Source organism: Coregonus lavaretus, assembly GCF_964263955.1.
Source record: "Coregonus lavaretus genome assembly, chromosome: 20".
Lineage (NCBI taxonomy): Eukaryota > Metazoa > Chordata > Actinopteri > Salmoniformes > Salmonidae > Coregonus > Coregonus lavaretus.
The window spans coordinates 11,078,933-11,098,337 of NC_140007.1; the positions used below are offsets into that span (position 1 = coordinate 11,078,933).

General features: G+C 43.5%; 1 protein-coding gene across 1 annotated transcript; it reads right to left on the minus strand.

The window, feature by feature from the left end:
- Positions 1-519: 519 nt before the first annotated feature.
- LOC311147674 (mRNA-decapping enzyme 1A-like) lies at positions 520-18,912 on the minus strand. The gene is made up of 10 exons (XM_084184428.1): positions 18,784-18,912; positions 14,690-14,730; positions 14,247-14,374; positions 5,398-5,464; positions 5,087-5,228; positions 3,829-3,945; positions 3,088-3,663; positions 2,940-2,999; positions 2,580-2,816; positions 520-2,261 (listed from the first exon to the last, which is right to left on the minus strand). Exons 1-10 carry the CDS (start codon positions 18,904-18,906, stop codon positions 2,181-2,183), a joined length of 1,572 nt encoding a protein of 523 aa, XP_084040554.1. The 5' UTR covers positions 18,907-18,912; the 3' UTR covers positions 520-2,180.
- Positions 18,913-19,405: the final 493 nt, after the last annotated feature.

The following is a 19,405-nucleotide window of genomic DNA, read 5'->3' on the forward strand; positions in this document are numbered from 1 at the left end:
GCGATGAGAAAATATCGAAATTGGGGAGATAAAGGGGGGTAAAATACAAAATAAAAGATTGCCACTACTATAGAGTATAAAACAAAGGCTATGGATTAATGGGGCATACTGTGTGTAGTGCAGTAAAGAACACTGGCGACTGGGACAGGTCATTGCATTGGAAATGGAATTTTCTGTCAAAAACCGTAACCCGGTTGCCCTCTAGTGGCTTTATCCAGATATGAATCATCTATGATATTTCTTGTGCTGCATCTCAAGCATCCAAAACAGACTACTTTCTTTGTCTCCTTTCCTTCATCTGCACTGATGTGAAAAACTCTGGTCAGATTAGAGCAGACGAAGGACAGGAAACTAGGAGAGGAAACTACATTGGACTACTGAGATGCACCACTGGTGTCAGCATTTGCCTCACAGTTTTTGACATTGCTGGATGTAATGACTGCAATGGTCAAAACAGAGAATAATTTATATTTTGTCGACCAAGAAAAGTAATTCCTTTCAGCAAGAAATGTAAATAGCTTGAGAGAAAACTTCACTTTAATATCACAAAATAGTAATAATAAACAAAAGTACACAGTGACATAGAATACAACTAATTAAAAATGAATGATGCTCTTAACACTCCAAACAACAAGTTAACTCATCATTAAACTGGCACTGATCAATAAGAAGCATACTTTAACGCAGTGTAATAATCTTAAAAATCATACTGTTTTTAAAAAGTATTTTTATCTCTGGGCCTCACCTCTTTTCTCCACCAGTATTGAGCCTGTGACTAAATAATATGTACACAGGGAAGTACACTTTGATATCCTGTCTGAAAACACACCTATCAATCAACATGTATTACTATGTTATATAAAAAAACATATTGAGGAACCAAAGGAGTCACAAATTGCTCATGAAATGCTTTTTACTGACATTTGTTGACGTGAAAACAAAGTGCATCAAGTAAGAGGTTCTCTTCTTACCTCCCAAAGAAACTTACATATACTTACTGGCTGAAATAAATCAAGAGACAAGGTCAAAAACAAATATTCCTTAGACAACATAATGTGTTGATCAGTTATTTGTTTAGAGTATGTTCTCAATTGCTTCCCATGTCTATAGCTTAACGCCACCATTCGTTAATTCTGTCAATCGGAATCAAATGTGTGATTGATTGCAGCCAAACTGAAATACATACTGTGCGTGATCAAATAATAAAAGAATGTGAACACAGATTGGCAGTATGGCACAAGGTCAGATATGTGTACAGGGGAGACATGATCAATCACATTCAAACTGCCTGACCTACAAGATCAAATACATCCACACTGAGCTGTCATGACATGCTAGTCCCTTTGAGCTGTTGGCTGCGGAGTGAAAACAAACTGCGTGTTAAACAAGATGACCCTGTTGAATGCAGTTAGCTCATGTTGAGTGCTGCAGTAGCCTTTACTGCAAAACCCACAGAATAGGGCCTAAATTAATACAACAATTCTCTGTTTTAACCCTTGGAAAAAAACACTTAAGAATCACTTCCACAGGAGAAGCCAGGTTCTATAAAAAAAAAAAGTAATCTCCCAGAAGGCATTGCATTCTATTGCACACGTCCCTTAACAGGCATAGTGACAGAGGCTGGCGGTGGTGAATGGGGTGAGCGAAGGACAGAAAAAAGAGAGAGAAAAAGAAGGAACATGAGAGGTTAAGAAAGAGGAGAGAGGGGGGAGAACAGAGGGCATGTGTGTGGAGAATCCCAGCTATACCGAGGCAGAACAAGGAAGTGGAGTTGAATGAAGCTTGGCTTGCACAGCAAGCCCTAACCCCTGACCCCAACAGAGATGAGGGTTTAGGGTTTACCCTCCCTAGGGGTTTGGTCTAGTTCTCATCCACAGAAGAGAGGAACAATATTTCCTTCTAGAGTGCGTCCATGATTTGACAGTACTGTCAAGCGTAACACCTCCCTTTAATCTTCTCCTCTACACAGGGTAGCAGAGCCATATGAGTGAGCCTCCTGGGTTCCAGTCCTCCTCCTGCAGTCCCATAGCTGCTCCAGAGGAACAGAGCCAGTGTCTGTACATAGCATGTGGCAGCAGAAGCAGTCCCAGCTCCCACCCAGTGGTTCAGTACCTGTAGTTTAGGTTGGCTGGTGCCCCTGTCCTGACATGTCCAGGCCCAGCCCCAGGTCTGGACTGAGGCTATAGCTTGACGTTGCTCAGGTCCTTGGAGAGAATCTGGAGGTAAGCCTCGTGGATGGCACTGAGAAACGCTGGGTCATTCTGCACAGGGCACAAACACAGGAGAGAGAGAGGACTTATCTTCCAGACATTTTGTATAACAGTAGCAAACAAGTTCCCAGACTTCAACTGCTTCAGTTCATTGCAGATCTCTCTCTCTCAAGTATTAGATTTGGGTACAGAAGGACTTCATAACACAATTCATAACCCATGCATAACACATTCATAAGCTGTTCAGGAGAATTTCATAAATGTCAACAACCGCAAGTTGAAATCTTCAGTAGAAAAACCCTGAACCTGACGAAAGGCATCAAACACAAGGCTTCACACACAAGAAAAAGGCTTCAGCTCTCTCTGTACCTTGATGAGGTGGATGAGTGTGTCCTGCAGCTGGGTCCTATTGCAGGAGGGTTGGGGGGGCTCCACAGCCCCTGTGGCTGCAGATGGAGGGGAGGGAGGGGCAGCTTGCCTCTGCAGTTCCGTTGTCTTGGCAACAGAATGCTGAAAGGCGCTCGGTGAGAGCAGCACGGAGTGCTCCGCCCCTGTAAGTGAAGTACCCGCCCTCGGTATCACAAGCCCTGCCTTCATAGGAACAGCCTTGGATGGGCGAGAGAAAGAGAGAGGGAAAGAAGAGGACATGGTAAGATTTCATTTCAACTATGTAAAGAAATGCCTGTACAATCAAAGCCATCTACATCACGATAGCAAAATTATACTTACTGGCATGGTTTTCAACAGTTTCTGAGACTGAGCGAACACATCCATTTCTTTACTCTGTGGCTGAGAAAGACAAGAAAGGGAGCCCTTAAGAAATGAGAGATTACACAAAGTCTGCATCTCACAAACAGGGGCAAAGGCAGTTGGCTACCTGCACAGGGCCTGTGGGAATGCTACAGATGGCAGCAGGATTGGGGATTTGCTCTCTGAAGCTCTGGGGCGTGGCCAGCGGGCTAGGCAGGAAGTTGGGTGCGAGGGCAGGTTTGTGGAGGTCAGAGGGGCTGGGTTTCAGTGAGCCCAGGAGATCCTGCCCCAGGTAGGCCAATGGAGGGACAGGGGGGGGACCGCGAGCCTCAGCCCCAGATGGAGCCACCAACAGCGGGGACACAGAGTGCTGGGGTTCCCCTGGAGGTCCACCGGGAAACACAGGGCTGGGGTGGAGGGTGTAGCTTGGGCCGGCGCCACCTCTGGCCTCCATCAGGGGGATCAGACCAGGGGCCAGGTGCCGGTTGTTGCCCCCTGGGGCTGCTGTGAGGCGGGGGGCCAGTAAGGGCTGGAAGGGTATGGAGGGGGCGTAGTGCTGGGCCTGGAGAAAGTTGGCGGGGCACGGGGCAGCAGGGTCTGTGGAACTCTGGGTAGGCATGGCTGGCAGCAGGCCGGTCTCCTTGGGTAGAGAACTGCCAAACAGCTCCTCCACAGTGATCTGCCTCTGGCCAGAGTGGGAGTTCTGCAAATACAGTTATAACAGTCAATATGAAACATACTTATACAGGGAACCATTCAATTATGAGTGAAAAGTAAAAGTCATTTCAGTCATGCGAGAGAACACTTGTTACAGGTAGCATGTTGTCCGACAAAGTGCAGTCATTTCAGGCAGAATGTGGTACTGTACCCTTTCTGGCTGTGGGGCGCTGGGAGCATGCTCTGTAGCACCGCCAGCTGTTTTCAGCGTCTCTGTGTTCACCCCCTGCTCAGCAGTAACGGACATCTCCGTTTCACCCGTCTGAGTCTAGTTAACACACAGACACATGTATCATTTTGACATTCCAACTAGTGCTTTCAGTCTAATGCAGGATTTCCCAAACGCAGTCCTCGGGACCCCAAGGGTGCACGTTTTGTTTTTTGCCCTAGCACTACATAACTGATTCAAATAATCAACTAATCATCAAACTTTGATTATTTGAATCAGTTGTGTAGTGCTAGGGCAAAAACCAAAACGTGCACCCCTTGGGGTCCAGAGGACCGAGTTTGGGAAACGCTGGACTAATGTAAATTGGGAGGGCTGTGAGCAATCTCAGCATTTAAAACAATGAAAAACACTTGGGGCAGCAGGACTAAGATCTAAGGAAAGACAGTGATACCAATAAAGAGTAAATAAACAGACAGCCAGTGAGTGAGTTCTTAACTGACTTCGAGAGATAGCGAAACAGAAGGGGGACATTGGTACGCCATCTACAGCTGGGTGCACACAATAATCAGGAATTTTAATCGCACTCTAATTCCTGATGTGTGTGAGAAGAGAGAGGGGTAAAGTCCGTCAAACTATACTATTTTCTGGACTGTGGTCACGTGTGTTTGTGGAAGTGTTGGGATTAGTTACTTGAAAAAGTTCTATATTACTTGTTACATTTAACAAAAGTAACGCGTTACTTTACAATATTACTTTGTGTGGAAAGTAAGAAGTTAAATTACTTTGTGTTACTTTTATGAAAAAAATCTCAATCTCCCTGTTTGCTTGACTGTCAGAGGGAGCAAGGTGAGCCTCGCGCTCTACCAAAGATAGGCTACTTTCTAACTCAGGTTTGATCACTTTCTCCTTTCATTGGTGGCGCTGCTTTCCTGCACTAGTCTACAAGTGATGCGCTATCATATGGGCTGCTTAATTAGCCGTATATACTGTAAGCCAAACATCTGTACAGATTTCCTATCTTTTCATTCAAAAATCGCTCTCGAGCCGCCAGTTCTGGTCACGCGTTGTTTGACAGATTAACTGTAATAATCCTACCCAATTTGAAAAAGTAACACGTTACTTTACTCCATTACTCATAAAAGTAAATCGGATTATGTAACGCAATACTTTTGGAACGCATTACCTCCAACACTGGTGTGTCGCCACAGAGTCCTGGGCGATGACTTGACCTGTCTCTCACCCTGTGGTATTCATCCTTGGCCTTGCTGAGGAGCTCCAGGATGTCGATGGGGCGAGGTTCTGCGCAGCCATTGGTCCTCCCAGGGACGTTGGCCCTCTCTGGGGAGCCCCGGTGGGCCTGCATGGCTTCCTGCTTCACGATCCTGGAGGACAGAGACACACACAATAAAGATACAAACAGTGGAAAACTCAAATACACAATCCAATCTCATATCTGTAAAGTGCAAAATAGCTCCCCCCAGTGGTGTGTGGGTGATGATGCTTTTTATATGTGTGGGTTAGTGGTGGTGTGTTTCACCGGGCCATACTCACTTAACCATGAGCTGAGTGATGCGCTGGCAGTCCCTCTTATCGTAGAACCAGATGCTGTATATACCCACTGTAGGAGGAACACCGAGAAAAGACAGGGAGAAGGTTCACTGGAGCTAGGATGCATCTCTTAGGCAGAGGGAGGTTGTAGGAAATAGAGGGTTCTGCAACTTTATGAGGCAAGCTTTTGTGACAGGAGTGTCACGTTGCATACTCGTGTGTGTGATAAGAAATTCTTGCCAGGTTTCCCCTCAGAGGCTGGTAACGTAGCAATGGTAGTGTTTCTCCATCTACCTGGGGAACCCTGGGACGTGTAAACAGGTGTGTGTCTAAACAGGCCACACTTTCTAACCTGTTGAAGCACTGACACAACTCCTCCACTAACAGATGTGTGCAACGAGAGAGAAGGTAGGACACAAACCTGAACTGTTGAAATCATGCTAAACAAAATAATAAGTCACGATCCCTTCACAAGTTACAAGGATAGCCAAGAACCCCTCCCTCCCTCCCTCCCAAAAACACTTTGGGGCCTGCAGGCAATAGACTACTAGGGAGGAGTCACAGGGTTCCAGACAGATAAAACTGCTGCCCCTCTGGATGACTGGATCAGACGACTACAGAACTCCCAATGAGAGCAGACGTACTGTATCCATCCCATCCATGAGGTGGTTCCAGGCAGCTCCGGACCATAGAGGTGGAGGAGACCTCTCAGAGGAGATGCTCCTGCTCAATGCGCCCCATCATCCTCAGCGTGACCTCCGGCACAAGGGGAAGGTCATCTTCCAGAGGACCCTGGGAGGTGGACCGCTGAGTGTATTCAGAGGCAAGTCTAACTGGAAGGCTAGTGTGTTTAGCATGTGGCCAACGTCCATCTGATAAGTTTGTGTGCATGTACAGTGGGGAGAACAAGTATTTGATACACTGCCGATTTTGCAGGTTTTCCTACTTACAAAGCATGTAGAGGTCTGTAATTTTTATCATAGGTACACTTCAACTGTGAGAGACAGAATCTAAAACAAAAATCCAGAAAATCACATTGTATGATTTTTAAGTAATTAATTTGCATTTTATTGCATGACATAAGTATTTGATACATCAGAAAAGCAGAACTTAATATTTGGTACAGAAACCTTTTTTTGCAATTACAGAGATAATACGTTTTCTGTAGGTCTTGACCAGGTTTGCACACACTGCAGCAGGGATTTTGGCCCACTCCTCCATACAGACCTTCTCCAGATCCTTCAGGTTTCGGGGCTGTCGCTGGGCAATACGGACTTTCAGCTCCCTCCAAAGATTTTCTATTGTGTTCAGGTCTGGAGACTGGCTAGGCCACTCCAGGACCTTGAGATGCTTCTTACGGAGCCACTCCTTAGTTGCCCTGGCTGTGTGTTTCGGGTCGTTGTCATGCTGGAAGACCCAGCCACGACCCATCTTCAATGCTCTTACTGAGGGAAGGGGGTTGTTGGCCAAGATCTCGCGATACATGGCCCCATCCATCCTCCCCTCAATACGGTGCAGTCGTCCTGTCCCCTTTGCAGAAAAGCATCCCCAAAGAATGATGTTTCCACCTCCATGCTTCACGGTTGGGATGGTGTTCTTGGGGTTGTACTCATCCTTCTTCTTCCTCCAAACACGGCGAGTGGAGTTTAGACCAAAAAGCTCTATTTCTGTCTCATCAGACAACATGACCTTCTCCCATTCCTCCTCTGGATCATCGGCAAACTTCAGACGGGCCTGGACATGTGCTGGCTTGAGCAGGGGGACCTTGCGAGCGCTGCAGGATTTTAATCCATGGCGGCGTAGTGTGTTACTAATGGTTTTCTTTGAGACTGTGGTCCCAGCTCTCTCCAGGTCATTGACCAGGTCCTGCCGTGTAGTTCTGGGCTGATCCCTCACCTTCCTCATGATCATTGATGCCCCACGAGGTGAGATCTTGCATGGAGCCCCAGACCGAGGGTGATTGACCGTCATCTTGAACTTCTTCCATTTTCTAATAATTGCACCAACAGTTGTTGCCTTCTCACCAAGCTGCTTGCCTATTGTCCTGTAGCCCATCCCAGCCTTGTGCAGGTCTACAATGTTATCCCTGATGTCCTTACACAGCTCTCTTGTCTTGGCCATTGTGGAGAGGTTGGAGTCTGTTTGATTGAGTGTGTGGACAGGTGTCTTTTATACAGGTAACGAGTTCAAACAGGTGCAGTTAATACAGGTAATGAGTGGAGAACAGGAGGGCTTCTTAAAGAAAAACTAACAGGTCTGTGAGAGCCGGAATTCTTACTGGTTGGTAGGTGATCAAATACTTATGTCATGCAATAAAATGCAAATTAATTACTTAAAAATCATACAATGTGATTTTCTGGATTTTTGTTTTAGATTCCGTCTCTCACAGTTGAAGTGTACCTATGATAAAAATGACAGACCTCTACATGCTTTGTAAGTAGGAAAACCTGCAAAATCGGCAGTGTATCAAATACTTGTTCTCCCAACTGTATATCTATGCAGGAGTCAGCATGGAAGGGGATTGAAGTGGTGGCATTATGTCAGAGGGGGCATGTGTAAATGAAAGTTATTTTCCTGTATGTATGGGTGTGTCTGATGCACGGACAGGGTCATTTTATTTTCCATAGGACTAAACAGGAAGGCGAAAAAGTAGATTTTATGATGGGATTGCAGTAGAAGACGTCATACCTTCGTCATCAAAGAGTCTGGAAGATTTCAAGTTCTCCTTTGAATTCCACACAGTTTGACAGATCTTTAATGACCGTGTGCAAGCAGAGCTCTGCAACTTCATTCCAAACAAATGTGTTTATAAAACATTGATGGTCTTCCTTATTTATCTGGGGCGCATGACATAAATAGCACATTCAATGCTAAATTTAGCCTAGTAATACAAAAGATGTACACCAGCAGCTCTTTCAATAGAAATATAGGACAAAATATTTTTGGTATCTCAGATTGTTCTGGCAATTCTCACATAGAAACTTCATTGAAAATAATGTTTGAAATGCTTTATACATTTGTATCACAAACAGTTTTTTTTGAAAATCATGATGAAAGTGGCCATTTTTAGACCTACAGTGGGGGAAAAAAAGTATTTAGTCAGCCACCAATTGTGCAAGTTCTCCCACTTAAAAAGATGAGAGAGGCCTGTAATCTTCATCATAGGTACACATCAACTATGACATACAAAATGAGAAAGAAAAAAATCCCAAAAATACATTGTAGGATTTTTTATGAATTTATTTGCAGATTATGGTGGAAAATAAGTATTTGGTCAATAACAAAAGTTTCTCAATACTTTGTTATATACCCTTTGTTGGCAATGACACAGGTCAAACATTTTCTGTAAGTCTTCACAAGGTTTTCACACACTGTTGCTGGTATTTTGGCCCATTCCTCCATGCAGATCTCCTCTAGAGCAGTGATGTTTTGGGGCTGTCGCTGGGCAAAACGGACTTTCAACTCCCTCCAAAGATTTTCTATGGGATTGAGATCTGGAGACTGGCTAAGCCACTCCAGGACCTTGAAATGCTTCTTACGAAGCCACTCCTTCGTTGCCCGGGCGGTGTGTTTGGGATCATTGTCATGCTGAAAGACCCAGCCACGTTTCATCTTCAATGCCCTTGCTGATGGAAGGAGGTTTTCACTCAAAATCTCACGATACATGGCCCCATTCATTCTTTCCTTTACACGGATCAGTCGTCCTGGTCCCTTTGCAGAAAAACAGCCCCAAAGCATGATGTTTCCACCCCCATGATTCACAGTAGTTATGGTGTTCTTTGGATGCAACTCAGCATTCTTTGTCCTCCAAACACGACGAGTTGAGTTTTTACCAAAAAGTTCTATTTTGGTTTCATCTGACCATATGACATTCTCCCAATCCTCTTCTGGATTATCCAAATGCACTCTAGCAAACTTCAGACGGGCCTGGACATGTACTGGCTTAAGCAGGGGGGACATGTCTGGCACTTCAGGATTTGAGTCCCTGGCGGCGTAGTGTGTTACTGATGGTAGGCTTTGTTACTTTGGTCCTAGCTCTCTGCAGGTCATTCACTAGGTCCCCCCGTGTGGTTCTGGGATTTTTGCTCACCGTTCTTGTGATCATTTTGACCCCACGGGGTGAGATCGAGGGAGATTATCAGTGGTCTTGTATGTCTTCCATTTCCTAATAATTGCTCCCACAGTTGATTTCTTCAAACCAAGCTGCTTACCTATTGCAGATTCAGTCTTCCCAGCCTGGTGCAGGTCTACAATTTTGTTTCTGGTGTCCTTTGACAGCTCTTTGGTCTTGGCCATAGTGGGGTTTGGAGTGTGACTGTTTGAGGTTGTGGACAGGTGTCTTTTATACTGATAACAAGTTCAAACAGGTGCCAATAATACAGGTAACGAGTGGAGGACAGAGGAGCCTCTTAAAGAAGAAGTTACAGGTCTGTGAGAGCCAGAAATCTTGCTTGTTTGTAGGTGACCAAATACTTATTTTCCACCATAATTTGCAAATAAATTCATTAAAAATCCTACAATGTGATTTTCTGGATTTTTCTTTCTCAATTTGTCTGTCATAGTTGACGTGTACCTATGATGAAAATTACAGGCCTCTCTCATCTTTTTAAGTGGGAGAACTTGCACAATTGGTGGCTGACTAAATACTTTTTTCCCCCCACTGTCTCCTGTAAGACCCTATGATCTGTGAACCGTACATGATACAGACACCATCTTGGTGTCATTATAATTCTTATACAGTGAGGGAAAAAAGTATTTGATCCCCTGCTGATTTTGTACGTTTGCCCACTGACAAAGAAATTATCAGTCTATAATCTTTAATCCCATAGAAAATCTGTGGAGGGAGCTGAAGGTTCGAGTTGCCAAACGTCAGCCTCGAAACCTTAATGACTTGGAGAAAATCTGCAAAGAGGAGTGGGACAAAATCCCTCCTGAGATGTGTGCAAACCTGGTGGCCAACTACAAGAAACGTCTGACCTCTGTGATTGCCAACAAGGGTTTTGCCACCAAGTACTAAGTCATGTTTTGCAGAAGGGTCAAATACTTATTTCCCTCATTAAAATGAAAATCAATTTATAACATTTTTGACATGTGTTTTTCTGGATTTTTTTGTTATTCTGTCTCTCACTGTTCAAATAAACCTACCATTAAAACTGATAATTTCTTTGTCAGTGGGAAAACGTACAAAATAAGCAGGGGTTCAAATACTTTTTTCCCTCACTGTAGTGTGCTCTAAAATTTGGAGTATGTCTTGATTCTGAAATACAATGTTTCACATTCATTTATTCAACATTGAAAATATTAAGATTCATATCTCAAAACTAACCTTTTTGATTTTGTTTGGAACAGTATACTCTACAGTACATCACATTTCCAGAGTGGGCTCTCTGCTAATTCTGAAGGCATGATACATTTTATGAGCACCACCAACAAAGTGAATGAGAGAAATAGATTCAAAGGGAACTCCTTCTGCTGGTGACATGCTGAATGTGCCATCCTAAAAGAGGGCTGTGATTGGTTAATGACCTATAACGTCAATTTCTATGTATAAAATGGGTGATATCATTAGAAGTACCAGAGAGCCCACTCTAGAAATAAGCAAAATCAGAAAGGGTCGTTTTGAGATTAATAAATGAATGTGAAAATTGTGTATTTCAGAATCTAGACATACTCCATCAATTTTGAGAGAACACTATAAGGAGTATAATGACACCAAGATGTTGTTTGTACCCGGTACGGTTCAAAGATCATAGGGTCTTACAGGTGGCATGTACAGTGGGGAGAACAAGTATTTGATACACTGCCGATTTTGCAGGTTTTCCTACTTACAAAGCATGTAGAGGTCTGTAATTTTTATCATAGGTACACTTCAACTGTGAGAGACGGAATCTAAAACAAAAATCTCAGAAAATCACATTGTATGATTTTTAAGTAATTCATTTGCATGACATAAGTATTTGATACATCAGAAAAGCAGAACTTAATATTTGGTACAGAAACCTTTGTTTGCAATTACAGAGATCATACGTTTCCTGTAGGTCTTGACCAGGTTTGCACACACTGCAGCAGGGATTTTGGCCCACTCCTCCATACAGACCTCCTCCAGATCCTTCAGGTTTCGGAGCTGTCGCTGGGCAATACAGACTTCCAGCTCCCTCCAAAGATTTTCTATTGTGTTCAGGTCTGGAGACAGGCTAGGCCACTCCAGGACCTTGAGATGCTTCTTACGGAGCCACTCCTTAGTTGCCCTGGCTGTGTGTTTCGCGTCGTTGTCATGCTGGAAGACCCAGCCACGACCCATCTTCAATGCTCTTACTGAGGGAAGGAGGTTGTTGGCCAAGATCTCGCGATACATGGCCCCATCCATCCTCCCCTCAATACGGTGCAGTCATCCTGTCCCCTTTGCAGAAAAGCATCCCCAAAGAATGATGTTTCCACCTCCATGCTTCACGGTTGGGATGGTGTTCTTGGGGTTGTACTCATCCTTCTTCTTCGTCCAAACACGGCGAGTGGAGTTTAGACCAAAAAGCTCTATTTTTGTCTCATCAGACCACATGACCACAGACGGGCCTGGACATGCGCTGGCTTGAGCAGGGGAACCTTGCGTGCGCTGCAGGATTTTAATCCATGACGGCGTAGTGTGTTACTAATGGTTTTCTTTGAGACTGTGGTCCCAGCTCTCTTCAGGTCATTGACCAGGTCCTGCCGTGTAGTTCTGGGCTGATCCCTCACCTTCCTCATGATCATTGATGCCCCACGAGGTGAGATCTTGCATGGAGCCCCAGACCGAGGGTGATTGACCGTCATCTTGAACTTCTTCCATTTTCTAATAATTGCGCCAACAGTTGTTGCCTTCTCACCAAGCTGCTTGCCTATTGTCCTGTAGCCCATCCCAGCCTTGTGCAGGTCTACAATTTTATCCCTGATGTCCTTACACAGCTCTCTGGTCTTGGCCATTGTGGAGAGGTTGGAGTCTGTTTGATTGAGTGTGTGGACAGGTGTCTTTTATACAGGTAACGAGTTCAAACAGGTGCAGTTAATACAGGTAATGAGTGGAGAACAGGAGGGCTTCTTAAAGAAAAACTAACAGGTCTGTGAGAGCCGGAATTCTTACTGGTTGGTAGGTGATCAAATACTTATGTCATGCAATAAAATGCAAATTAATTACTTAAAAATCATACAATGTGATTTTCTGGATTTTTGTTTTAGATTCCGTCTCTCACAGTTGAAGTGTACCTATGATAAGTAAGTAGGAAAACCTGCAAAATCAGCAGTGTATCAAATACTTGTTCTCCCCACTGTATAGGTCTAAAAGGGGCCTAAAATTGCCAATTTCATCATGATTTTCAAGAAAATGGTTTGTGATACAAATGTAAAAAGCATATTAAACATCCTTCCTACCAATGAAGTTCCCATGTGAGAATTGCCAGAACAATCTGTTCCCACTGGCGTGGAATCGCCCTAAAGTTAGGTTTACCTAAACAACATGTTAACATGACCCTTTCCTCCCCACACTTTCTTCTAATCTTTCATGTAGACCACGTGTCAAACAAGGCCCGTAACACATTTCTATCCGGCCCGTGCAATGATTTGGGTTGTCTATTCATTTTGGCCCGCTTCCATACCGACCGCGATGCGCTGCACTCCAACTCACAGCAAGTACTGCCAACGTGTAGCATGCCAAACGGCAGTGCATTGCCACACACACCTCCTCCCAAACCCACACACATGCCAGCCAGTGTACTGTATCATATCACCACTAATGGCAATGGCCAAATCTTCTACCGGAATGAAAGTTTAAACGTGTTGTAGGCCAAATGTCCATGCCAAGTTTCAGTTCCAACGGGTCATTGCTATAGACTACAAAAAATGTCATCTTGGTTGTCAAAAGGTTAGAAGATAAAGGATTCACACACGGGTATAAATTACTACTAAAGGACAATTGGACACACAAGCAAGTATAAATGTCAACAGTTGAGTCATCTACTTACAGCCTGGTGCGCTCGCATCAGTGAATTCAATGTCAATTGCGCTGCTTTCGTGTGTCCCGTTTACAGCGCGCAACGGAGGGAAAGTGTACAGACACATGCCACAGTCCTAGCTAGGATACTAAGATGTTGCAGTCTGGCTTCGGTTTTTAAAGCTTGCCAATTAATAACCCAAAAACAAAACATGCAACAAAACACAGTGCAAAGGAGAAACATGTAGGCCTATTACAGCAACATTTGAGCAGTAGTCTAGGCTGGCTACTCAACCACAAGACATTTTGATAGCACCATACAGCAATGCTGCATTCAACCACACTGGTGATCCATGCAGTGAAAAACATTTTTAAAATTTAAACATTACAACAACCTAGCTGCGTTTTTGTTATTTGGAGTTATGAATTACTTTTTGATTAGGGTCGCAGCATATAATGAACATCTGCGAGCATAGCAGCAAAGGCTGGAAACAATTATTCATCTGTTCTTTTGTTTTAATATGTTAAAATGCTATATACAGCACCCTATACCCTTTATAAGGGGACAGTATAAAGGATAATATGTTTTCTAATAAAACAATAGCCAGTTTGGGTCACAGTTGTATGGACGTTTTTTTGTAAATACAAACATAATAGGCTATGTCTGGCCCGCAAATTCGTTGGGTTTTTTCAATATGGCCGTGCGCTGCTTGAGTTTGACACCCCTGATGTAGACTAAAGGCTATATAATTGAATCTTCTAGATGTGCAGGCTACATGGTATGGACAGTAACAATGACAAACAATAGCTGTATCTGTAGGTCATTGCAAAGCAGACAATGGGGGTGACATCTCAGACTGTCAAGTGGACTATTATGGAATATCCTACTCACAGTTAGCGTTTCTGTACAGCAAGAAGGGGTCTTGGAGCTGAAACTCAAGGTCTTTGTTGATGGGCTCCACAAGATTCTCTGTGCTTAGCCGATTCATGATTGTGAAGCCATGATGAGGGGAAGCAGACCTGTGGACAGGTTATTGAGCACAGTGGAGACAGACTATTAGGCTACATGTTTTCATGTCTCAAAAAAAGAAAGAGAAAAGCAAAGAGTGATTCAGTTATAGAGAGTAACAGGGAGGGGTGGAGTTGAGGAGAGAGGGGAAGAGATCACTTAGGGAGGCATAGACATATGGACAATATAAAGGCACATGTATTAAGGAGAGAGGACATGTGGTGAGACAACATCCACAGATAAAAAAAAGGGGTTAGTTAAGCATCTTTGCAACAACAGTGCCCCCTTCAAAAAGGGTCACCACATAACTGATACAAATAAATTACCTGGCATAAACAAATAAGGTGCCCTCGATTTCGGTCTTTTCCTGAAATGGAAATTGCGCAGAAAAATTACAACTTGAACTTGCTGAACATTAATCAATCATCAAGTACAAGAAGAATAACCACTGCATGCAAAAAGTCTGATATTTGGTCTGGGGTGCGTTCATTAAATGTTTTACTACGTTGCGTTACGGTTGTACTGAATGACAAGTTCCCCCAAACGGTTCTTCAACCGTCTTTAAGGTATGGTTAATCTCTCGTGGACAGACTACTTAAACACAAATGGTACCGTAGATCTGTCATGATACAACGGGATGCGTGAGATAACAAGCAGCATTTGTTCCAGTGCTTTCGACAAATCATGATTTCCCAGGTGTTAGCATCTTTCAAATTTCGGAAGGGGATTGGACATTTGGCCGATAGACTTGCAAAGAGAGAGGGTCTATTAGTTCCGGTTCCGATCCTCATTCTGTCTCTTCTCTTAACAAGTATGGACCCATACTGACCAATTACGTAATACTTTAGTTCTGGGTTAACTGAGATTAATGCTGCGTTCACGTCTTGTTGGAAACTCTGAGTTAAAATTAATGTAAGTTACTTGCGTAGAGCTTCCCATTGGTTGATTCTGATACTTCCCAAGTGGGAAACTCAGGTGTCATCTTTCTACAACAAGTAAGCAAGTCAAACATTTCTGAGTTTCTGACATGACGTGAACGCAGCATAAGGTATGCTTTGATCCCGTTAGGTGGGTGTGGCCTGATCAATATGGCTGTGAAATGTTTTGTGTGAAACCACACAAAAAACTGCAGCTGCGCGAACTGATCATTCAGAACAGCACAGTTTCCATTAAATCAAACATTGTACACCGCTGTGTCCTGCTGAATGGGGCCCTGATGGCTAGCTAGCAGCTAGCTTACAGCGTTGGTACTTTGCACAACATACAGTGGGGAGAACAAGTATTTGATACACTGCCGACTTTGCAGGTTTTCCTACTTACAAAGCATGTAGAGGTCTGTAATTTTTATCATAGGTACACTTCAACTGTGAGAGCCGGAATCTAAAACAAAAATCCAGAAAATCACATTGTATGATTTTTAAGTAATTAATTTGCATTTTATTGCATGACATAAGTATTTGATCACCTACCAACCAGTAAGAATTCCGGCTCTCACAGACCTGTTAGTTTTCCTTTAAGAAGCCCTCCTGTTCTCCACTCATTACCTGTATTAACTGCACCTGTTTGAACTCATTACCTGTATAAAAGACACCTGTCCACACACTCAATCAAACAGACTCCAACCTCTCCACAATGGCCAAGACCAGAGAGCTGTGTAAGGACATCAGGGATAAAATTGTAGACCTGCACAAGGCTGGGATGAGCTACAGGACAATAGGCAAGCAGCTTGGTGAGAAGGCAACAACTGTTGGCGCAATTATTAGAAAATGGAAGAAGTTCAAGATGACGGTCAATCACCCTCGGTCTGGGGCTCCATGCAAGATCTCACCTCGTGGGGCATCAATGATCATGAGGAAGGTGAGGGATCAGCCCAGAACTACACGGCAGGACCTGGTCAATGACCTGAAGAGAGCTGGGACCACAGTCTCAAAGAAAACCATTAGTAACACACTACGCCGTCATGGATTAAAATCTTGCAGCGCACGCAAGGTCCCCCTGCTCAAGCCAGCGCATGTCCAGGCCCGTCTGAAGTTTGCCAATGACCATCTGGATGATCCAGAGGAGGAATGGGAGAAGGTCATGTGGTCTGATGAGACAAAAATAGAGCTTTTTGGTCTAAACTCCACTCGCCGTGTTTGGACGAAGAAGAAGGATGAGTACAACCACAAGAACACCATCCCAATCGTGAAGCATGGAGGTGGAAACATCATTCTTTGGGGATGCTTTTCTGCAAAGGGGACAGGACGACTGCACCATATTGAGGGGAGGATGGAAGGGGCCATGTATTGCGAGATCTTGGCCAACAACCTCCTTCCCTCAGTAAGAGCATTGAAGATGGGTCGTGGCTGGGTCTTCCAGCATGACAACGACCCGAAACACACAGCCAGGGCAACTAAGGAGTGGCTCCGTAAGAAGCATCTCAAGGTCCTGGAGTGGCCTAGCCAGTCTCCAGACCTGAACCCAATAGAAAATCTTTGGAGGGAGCTGAAAGTCCGTATTGCCCAGCGACAGCCCCGAAACCTGAAGGATCTGGAGAAGGTCTGTATGGAGGAGTGGGCCAAAATCCCTGCTGCAGTGTGTGCAAACCTGGTCAAGACAGGAAACGTATGATCTCTGTAATTGCAAACAAAGGTTTCTGTCCCAAATATTAAGTTCTGCTTTTCTGATGTATCAAATACTTATGTCATGCAATAAAATGCAAATTAATTACTTAAAAATCATACAATGTGATTTTCTGGACTTTAGATTCCGTCTCTCACAGTTGAAGTGTACCTATGATAAAAATTACAGACCTCTACATGCTTTGTAAGTAGGAAAACCTGCAAAATCGGCAGTGTATCAAATACTTGTTCTCCCCACTGTAGTTAGCAAGCAAACGTAGCTAATGTTAGCGAACTAGACAATAGTTATCTAGCAAACTAGCTAGTTAGCAACTTAAAACCTGTTGGCTAACTTAGAACAGCCGCTAACATGGCGGCCGTTCTAAAACCTGGCAAAACTCTCTAAATAACCATATGGAGAACTTTGAGCAGTTCTGAACTGGCTCCGACTGACATTTGTGTACAAGGCACTCTGTGAATGCCAAACAGACCCATCTGTCTGCTCTCAGTTTCCACTCTCCAAGCAGAGCTGACTTGAAGTGTCAGGTTTCAGACCCCACATTTGAATAGGGAGTGATGTGTCATTTTCTGGCCTATCCAGACAAAGAATCGATTATCTCTTCCTCTTAGCGAGTGAGCCCAGCTTGGGAGACCGCAAATGAACGGTGACAGTCTAGTAAGTCCAGCCATTGTGGTTTCATCTCACTGATATTCTGAGCCGGATTTAGAGCTCTCAGCATGAACAAATACAGAATAATTTCATAGAATTTAAAGAACAGCACTTTCTCTTGGTCATAGACAGGACAAAATCACTATGTGCTTAAAGCTGAAGTTGTAACGAGTCTGCGCACATTTGAATGGCGTCTCTGTGCCGCTCAGTGGACGTTTAGGAGAAAATTCTCTGTTGACAGTTATAAGAAATAGTGCCAATATTGTACTGTCATTAAGTGTGATATGTATTTGACAGTTATGAGAGCTCTTATAGTAAGTCATTTATAATGTGATTGTTACTATATCTAGAAAGCATTTCAGTCATTCCAAGCCCTATTGCCACACTTTTGAACAGGGAGAAAAAAATCATAGCTATGATTTTTCCTAATATTTGTACTATGTACTTGAGCTTGTGTCCTCAAAAGTGAGTACACCTCAGCAATTTATAACTATTTTTTTCATTGGACGAAAGTGTCTTGTTCTGTAGGGGGGGGATTGTTAATAGCTATGACAGTCAGTCTGAAGATTAACACGCATCGCTAGCGGTACGATTTTGGAAGCATGGGGACCTTATCTTTCATATCTGCGATAAATAATTGTAAAAAAACAAAAGGTTAAATTGATACACACATTTATAGGCTTAGGGTTCCCACACGGCCATATCTCCATGTTACAGCGCGTGTTTACAGACATAATAGAGTACTAATTAGCTGTCTAACATGCTCCAAATACCTATGTGTAATGGAAGAAGGCCGCCAGAAAGGTGGTCACTGAAAAATACTGTCAGCTGCAATTGTGATAAAGCCGGCAAAAAACTGTGTACAGTAAATGTATATTTAGCATTTGTGACTGTATTTTGATGTGATATGAAAGCAAAAGGCTTTATGTTTCTACAACCGTATCGCAATTGCGATTCGATTCACGTTTAGATAGAGTATTTGGCTATTTTGGCTGCCAGAGCCAGTCTACCTCTGAAAATAACATACGGTCCTTGAACCTTAGGAGTAACGGTAGGCTCCTTAAGAGTACATCTTGGACAAAGTAGATAGTTAGCTAGCTAGCTACCTTTAGTTAACAGAATAAACTAGCGACTCCTTTGGCGAACTTACCCATTCATTTGCTTTGGAATTAAATGTGTACAGTGCTACCTGTCCGGTAACATCGAGAAGTTTGTTGATATACGGATCTTGTTGTTGTAGAGCTGCTAGGCTCATTTTACTGGCGGTCTCCATCTTGAATACAATGTTTACCACACGGAAGAATGTCTATGAACACTCCATTTCCACTGTCCTCGGAAGACATGGTCACAATGCCTTATAGTTCCGCCCCACTTTTTGTTCGGCAATGAGTTGTAGTCATTGGCCGTGTTCGAGAGCATCAGAAGTAAAAACCGTAACGTATCATGTGTAAATTGTGACTGACTGATTGATCTACAAATAATATTGAGTATTTATTAATGACGCAAGGTGATTTGTAGATCAGTCCAGTCAGTATTGACTCGCATTTCGAATGCGCCCAAAAATGATTTCTCTCTCACATGTAGGCTATCATGAATTTGAAAGGTGACTATTTTGCTACGGGCCTGTCTATCCATGTAGGCTATATCACTTGATGATGAAAAAACGTAAAACCCATAGCCCTGGATTATGATAGCCTAGATCTCTAAAAGCACATAAAATAAACTAAAATAAAAATAAACATAGCCTGCTGTCAGAGGAAAATAATGACCAC

Coding starts and splice junctions, on each gene's coding strand:
- LOC311147674 (XM_084184428.1), bottom strand. CDS start 18,906: ATGGAGACCGCCAGTAAAATGAGCCTAGCAGCTCTACAACAACAAGAT. Junction 3,000..3,087: donor TTCCCACAGGCCCTGTGCAG/GTAGCCAACTGC, acceptor TGTCTTTCTCAG/CCACAGAGTAAAGAAATGGA. Junction 2,817..2,939: donor AACTGTTGAAAACCATGCCA/GTAAGTATAATT, acceptor CGCCCATCCAAG/GCTGTTCCTATGAAGGCAGG.